This window comes from Poecilia reticulata, linkage group LG18 (genome assembly GCF_000633615.1).
Source record: "Poecilia reticulata strain Guanapo linkage group LG18, Guppy_female_1.0+MT, whole genome shotgun sequence".
NCBI lineage: Eukaryota > Metazoa > Chordata > Actinopteri > Cyprinodontiformes > Poeciliidae > Poecilia > Poecilia reticulata.
In genome coordinates this window covers 8,474,035-8,480,178 of record NC_024348.1, presented here as the reverse complement: position 1 = coordinate 8,480,178, position 6,144 = coordinate 8,474,035, and the positions used below count along the sequence as shown (strand labels likewise).

The 6,144-nt window shown below is 38.2% G+C and overlaps 1 protein-coding gene across 1 annotated transcript; it reads right to left on the bottom strand.

The window, feature by feature from the left end:
• Window positions 1-300: 300 nt before the first annotated feature.
• Window positions 301-3,600, bottom strand: fis1 (fission, mitochondrial 1). Its single transcript, XM_008435511.2, has 5 exons — window positions 3,476-3,600; window positions 2,907-3,039; window positions 2,697-2,773; window positions 1,020-1,125; window positions 301-944 (listed from the first exon to the last, which is right to left on the bottom strand). The coding sequence occupies exons 1-5, from the start codon at window positions 3,518-3,520 to the stop codon at window positions 841-843; spliced, it is 465 nt and encodes a 154-aa protein (XP_008433733.1). The 5' UTR covers window positions 3,521-3,600; the 3' UTR covers window positions 301-840.
• Between the last annotated feature and the right edge of the window lie 2,544 nt (window positions 3,601-6,144).

The window sequence follows — 6,144 nt, the reverse complement described above, 5'->3', positions numbered from 1 at the left end:
GGGTTCGTGATTTGTACATAATGGAGGTTGAAACAAGTAAATCTTTAACACAGAAATAGATTGAACATCTTTCATGGTTCTGTGCTGCTCTGCTTTGACATTAAACCCAAAATACAACCAGTCTGCAGGTAAAATATAGCAAATTTAGCAAAAAACTGAGAATTTATTTTAAAAAATCTCACCATCACTGTCACCAATATCTTATGCTCCTCAAGTCTTAGAAATTAATTTCTCAGTCTTTATGATTTGCCATAACCCCCCCACCCGCACCAAAAAAAACAAAACAAACTGTGACATAAATATTCTTGCAGTGATTTTATTTACCAAGATGTAAAATAATTAAATATAGTAAATGTCAGGAAAGCTTTTAACATGAGTAAATATGTTAATTCTATTAGTTCTTACTCTGAATAAACAAAAAAAGCATGTCTGAATTAAATGTTCACTGCTTTCAGCTGGACTCCTCTGCAGACATCAAGCCACTCTCTCTTCATGTTACCTCCTATTGTTCACGCAGCATCAGTAGCACTTTCCTTTATTCATAAACAATGAAACAAACCTGTACAGTCTTAGACATACAGAAAACAAATGGCAACTTATTCAACTGAAGTTAAATGAGTAGCTGGAGACTGACATGCTTTAATATGTGAACAGAAGAAAATTTGATTTTCAACCCTGTTATTATGAAACTTTTTTTTTTTCCCAACCATCATTTGCTGTAAATGTGTCGCAGCACAAATTCAACTTCAAACAAACCTCTTTTTAGCACTTGGTTATTTGTTGTTGTTTTTTTTTTAATAAAGGTCAGCGTATAAGTCCAGAACACATTTCTCATCCAGGTTAGGATTTCGCTGCTCCCTTTGACACCGCCAAGCCGATCAGACCCGCCAAGCCCGCCACGCCCAGTCCGATTCCTCCGACAATCGCCATGCCGACCAGGCCGTCTGGACAACGACAAGTGGGCGTGAGGGTGTGGATGTATAAAGCGTTTTCAGAACATTGTTTTTCCACACGCTTACCTTTCTTCAAAGCCTTCTCGATGAGCTTCTCCAGCTCCAGGGCCTGCTTGTTCCCCGGCTCGTTCCTCAGGAGAGTCCGGATGTACTTCAAGGCCTTTTCATATTCCTGGGGGAGTGAGAGAGAGAGAGAGAGACAGAGAACAGAGAAGTCACTTAAAATTATGAAAACAAATCAAATCTGTCACGGTCAAAGTAGATGCAGGTCAGACGTGAGGTGAACGAGGCGCGTGAGGTACAGTTGGAGAGATTACAGCTTAAAAGCAGACAGAGCGATCATTATGACCTGCAGACCATAAAGCCCTGATTAGTTATCTTCAGAGGATCGTCAGGGAGGGAGCAGAGGCAGGCACACCGCTGAACCAGAATGCAGGTACATTCTGGTACTGCGTGTACCAGAATGCTGTACCACAAAACACATAAATCAAATTAGATACTCTGAGAACAAGCTCTCTGAAAAACCAAATGATCTCATCATTTTCTCTGCACATTTTCCTCTTTACTCAACAAACCCACAGCTGACCTGCGTATATGCATATTCACTCTAATATGTATATTGCTAAAGACCTGAGGAGAAAGTGCAAACATACGTCTGAACGTGTGCACTTCGCTGGACCTACAGTCAGGGAGGGGCAGCATCATGCTCAGGATGTGCTTTGCAGCCACTGTGCATCGTACAGAGTGGATAAAATAATTAAGACCTACTCAAAATTGTTTTAGTTCAATTCAGCAACTAGATGGATGAAACTTAAACTCAAATATGGACAGTGATTTCAGACATACGTCTAAACAGACTGTAGGATGGATAAAGCAGATTGATATTAAGTGACGTGATAAAACGCTGCACCAAACGTTCCTTAAAAACTCAGGTGAAAACTCGGAAATTTGGTTTAGGAATTTTACCCAAATATGAGCGAGGAATACATTTGAGCCTCTAGGTATAAGTTACAGTAAGTTGAGAAAATTAGACATAACAGAAAATCTACAATAATAGTTTGCTGTCTAACTAGTCCACCCTGGCAGAAACAAAACACACCAGGTAAGTTGTGTAAACGTCTGACTGACACCTGAAAATATTCGTGAAAATATTTGAAATAGCAAAAGTTAAAATACTTAAGGGTTACTATTAGCCTGGAAAGAAACACAATCTTTCAAATTAAAGTAGGGTTTCGTCTCAATTACACGAAAAACAATGGATCTGTGACTGAACATGAGAGAATCAGTAGGAAAAAGTGAAAATATAACAAGTTAAACATACACATTTAATTTTAAATGTACTGATGCCACCAGAAACCCTCAAACTATTAACTTTCCAGACTCACAGTGACATCTAGCTGCTTCACCGGTAACATGTTTGAACCAGCAGACAAAGCCTTATTGTTTCAGAAGGGACTCAGTGTGTCTGTGTTTGTATCAAGGGAAGGGAGTAAGAGCTACAGTAAGGGTTGGAAATTTCACCCCATTTATACTTTACATTTTTAAGCTAGCTTTAAGACTGCCAAGCGCATGGTTTCTAGTTTGATAGTTTTGTTACCGGTGACTGAAATTAGTTAATTCATTTTCTATAATTTAGGAGAAACCACACCTGTTTATTTCTGACCATTCACACAGAAGAGAGTATTTTGAACACGTTCTGAAAGAAAATACAAGATTCATATTATATTTGGAAAGATGACTGACTTTGAGCCTGTAGTTGGCCACTGCAAGGTAGAAGAGAAAGTCCCGGGAGTCGTCCTTTGACGATTTGTGGACGAGTTCTGCAAGACAAAAAAATATATACATGTGTGCTAAAGAAGTCCACAGAAAAGAGTATGACTGGTTCATACAGGTTTGCTTACAAGAAATGGAGGAAAATAATAAGAATAATTTCAATAATAAACATTTATTTACCCTCCAGGAGCAACACTCCCTTCTTGATATCGTCTGTGTATTTACTCCTGATTAAACACCAAGCATACTCAAACTTTGTTTCCTTGGAAACAGATCCCTTCAGCAGCTCGTTGTTGTACTTCTTCTCGAATTTCTGGAAAAGAAAAAACACAAATAAGTCTCATAGAGAGCTTAAAATTACAAATCAGCAGCCGCTCTGTTTCACTCAACAAATCAGTAAAAAGTATCGACACTTAAGCGTCTGTTATATCCTGTTGCGTAAGATTTACATTAACTGTTCCAGTATGTGTAATTCAATGTAACCACATATTAATGTAATACTGCTGTTGGCATCAGGTATTGATTATTAAAGTGAATTTCATTAAGAAGGCAACCAAGTGTTAATCCAAAACATGGACATTAGCATTAGCATGCTACGTGACGCGACAGACGTGTCGACGTGGGGTGTTTTCCCACAGTGTCAGCGTTTACCGAGACAAGTGAAGGTAAGAGGATATCGGTGATAGTTATCAGTTGGCTTATATGTTCGTTTTGTACCGCGGACAGAGGCTCAATAATGTAAAACTTACTTTGAGGTCCTCAGGAGCTACAACATCACTCAGAACAGCCTCCATGTTTCCGGAAAACGGGGCTGGGACACGCCCCCGTCCAATCACATGACACAACAACGCTTACGTAATGTTTTTCTTGTCACCCCTTAGAGCTGTTGGATAAAGACTTTTTTTCCTACTTCATCCAACTCCAACGTTTCCTAGGTAAATTTGATACTCTCATGGTGACATGAGAGGAAAAAAAATGTAATAAATAAATAAAATAAAATAAAATAAAATAAAATAAATAAATTAAAAATTAAAAAAAATCGTGGCCACGCATTAACCAAGTCGTTGAAAAAAGTTATTAAGTCGTACCCACGATTTCTCTCCTTCTCCTATGCCACCAGTGGAGCTAGTATGAAGGCCAGGGGCACCGCCAGGAATCTTGAACCCCCTGACAAAAAATTAAATTGGGTCCCCCCTGCGCAGCTGCTGTTACAATGTTTTGAGTCGATTTGACCCATAAAAAGCGTCACAATTTTAAAGGCTTGCAACTTGCTTTCTTTGGTTCAATACTGATACTAGCACTGATACTAGGTTGCTTAAATCTTTTCTTTTAGATTACTGAAATATCTCTCCACACGATTAACAGTCAAAAGCAACATGCAAAATACACATAAAGCAATCCAGACTTCTCAAAAAATTCTACGTAGTTGCATTTTATGCAAGTTGTATATAACTTTAATAAAAAATGTTTTCTCCATATGTGTTAAAGCTGTCGTGACAGTTTGTTATGAGACAGATAATCTGTGAAAACAATCAATCTTCTCCACATCGTCCCTGAATTACTGTTGCTGGCTAAAGTAATGCAACATTCTGGCAAAAACAACCAATCAGAACCAGGAGGAAGGTCTTAGTGCTGTCAGTCAACTTCATTCATTCACTGCTAAATGTGCTAATGGTGGAGAAACAACATACAGTTACAGGAAAATAGTTTATCTGCTTTTATTGGTAGCTATGCTAACTAGACTGAGCATTCACAGCAGGCTATGTTAGCTGCAGCATAGCACAGAGCAAAGGGGAGGAAGGATGAGCCACATGAGATTGTGATTGGCAGCACTAAAACTCTCCTGCCACTGACTGGTTGTTTCTAGCACTGGGAGAAAGCAGAGGAAATTGATTTTTCAGTTTACCTCTCATACCACACTGTCACAACACAATGACAGTTTTATCAAATATGTGGGAATTTATTTATTTATTTTTTATAAAAGTTACATACTGCAGCTTTAATTTCACTTTGGAGAGGACAGGTAAGGACGGACGTCGGTTAGAGCTGCTGCTGACTGACTCATCTGTTGTTAAGTGTGGTAAAAGGTACAGGTTAAATATATGAATATCTTGGGAGTTTCTTTCCTTAATTCATCAAAAGGAGGCAAACAGTAGTCTATAGCTAAGCTTATTATGCTAAATGATTGATAATAGTACACAGTCTACCCACCTCTCTGAGAAAAACTGGGTTATAAATTAACACTCTTGCCTTTTTCTCTCTCCTCTTATTTTTTATTTTTTGAAAACCTGATTTTATAATTTTTCTTAGCAGCATAGTAACTGCCACAGTCGTTCATGTCTTCCACTGACTGCTGCTGAACACTGTCAACGTGTCAAGTTCTCCAAGCAGAAACTTCTTACAGATCCAGGGGGGGTTCTGGGCAAATATGGATGTGTGTTTTTTGGTCTGGGAGTGAGAACATTTAATTTTTACTGCTAAAAACAATTTTTCGAAAATACAATATGATTCATTTTGTAAATGATAGGGCCCCAATTTTTAAAATGTTTATTTCTATGAACAAAAAAATGAATAAATAAATTGTGGAGGGCCCCCTGTTGGTCAGGGGCCCTTAGAATTGTCATAACTTTTCCCCTCTATACGCCGCCCCTGCCTGCAATGTAGAATCATATCAATTCAGAACATTGTTTAACACCCTTTCCTCTGATCTTAAGAACGCTTCCTTCTCCATATTCGCTTTGTTTGTGAATATGAATCTATTCATGTTCTAATCTGTTTTCTGTTCTTGACTGTGAGAAGGAGGAAGTAAAGGAGCAAAATGTTTAACTCAGGCGTAAGATTTCTACACAGAGGAGAGACACGGACTTGAAGCGTTGGGGAAAAAAAGTCAAAGTCAGGATTGGGGACAAAATCCTTTCAGGCATTCCACAGATTGGGAAGTGAGTTTGAAAACAAACAAACTTATCCAAAAGCTGCGGGGCGTGGGCACACRTCCAAAAGCCAAAGAACAAAACAGAGTCGAAAACAATGAGGACTTACACTGGGAGAATAATGGGAAACTCAAAGATGGACAAAGATAACGGAAAATAAAACAAAAAAATCAACAAAAAAAATCCAAATAAGAACGTTTTTGACCTTTTCACTCATGGAAATGTGGTTACGTGACTCCAACACATCAGAACCAAAACTAAATTATTTAGCTACAAAACTTTAGGCGCTTTGATTAATGTCCTTTGCAAAAATGTATCAAAACACTTGACGATCAAGAAGCGTACACGGATACTCTGCGGTTATGTCAATGTACAAAATGTTCTTTTAATAATTAGAAAATTGAGGCTATTCAGAGCAGAGCTTCAAAGCTACTGGATTTAAAAAATTGACCCAGAGATTTTTGTTATGTTTCTTGTTCTGTGCTTCC

Excerpts from the sequence above, each read along its gene's own strand:
- fis1 (XM_008435511.2), bottom strand. The coding sequence starts at position 3,520 with ATGGAGGCTGTTCTGAGTGATGTTGTAGCTCCTGAGGACCTCAAA. Across the intron at positions 3,040-3,475 it reads TAGCTCCTGAGGACCTCAAA|AAATTCGAGAAGAAGTACAA; the intron begins GTAAGTTTTACA and ends TTTCTTTTCCAG. Across the intron at positions 2,774-2,906 it reads GGGAGTGTTGCTCCTGGAGG|AACTCGTCCACAAATCGTCA; the intron begins GTAAATAAATGT and ends TTTGTCTTGCAG.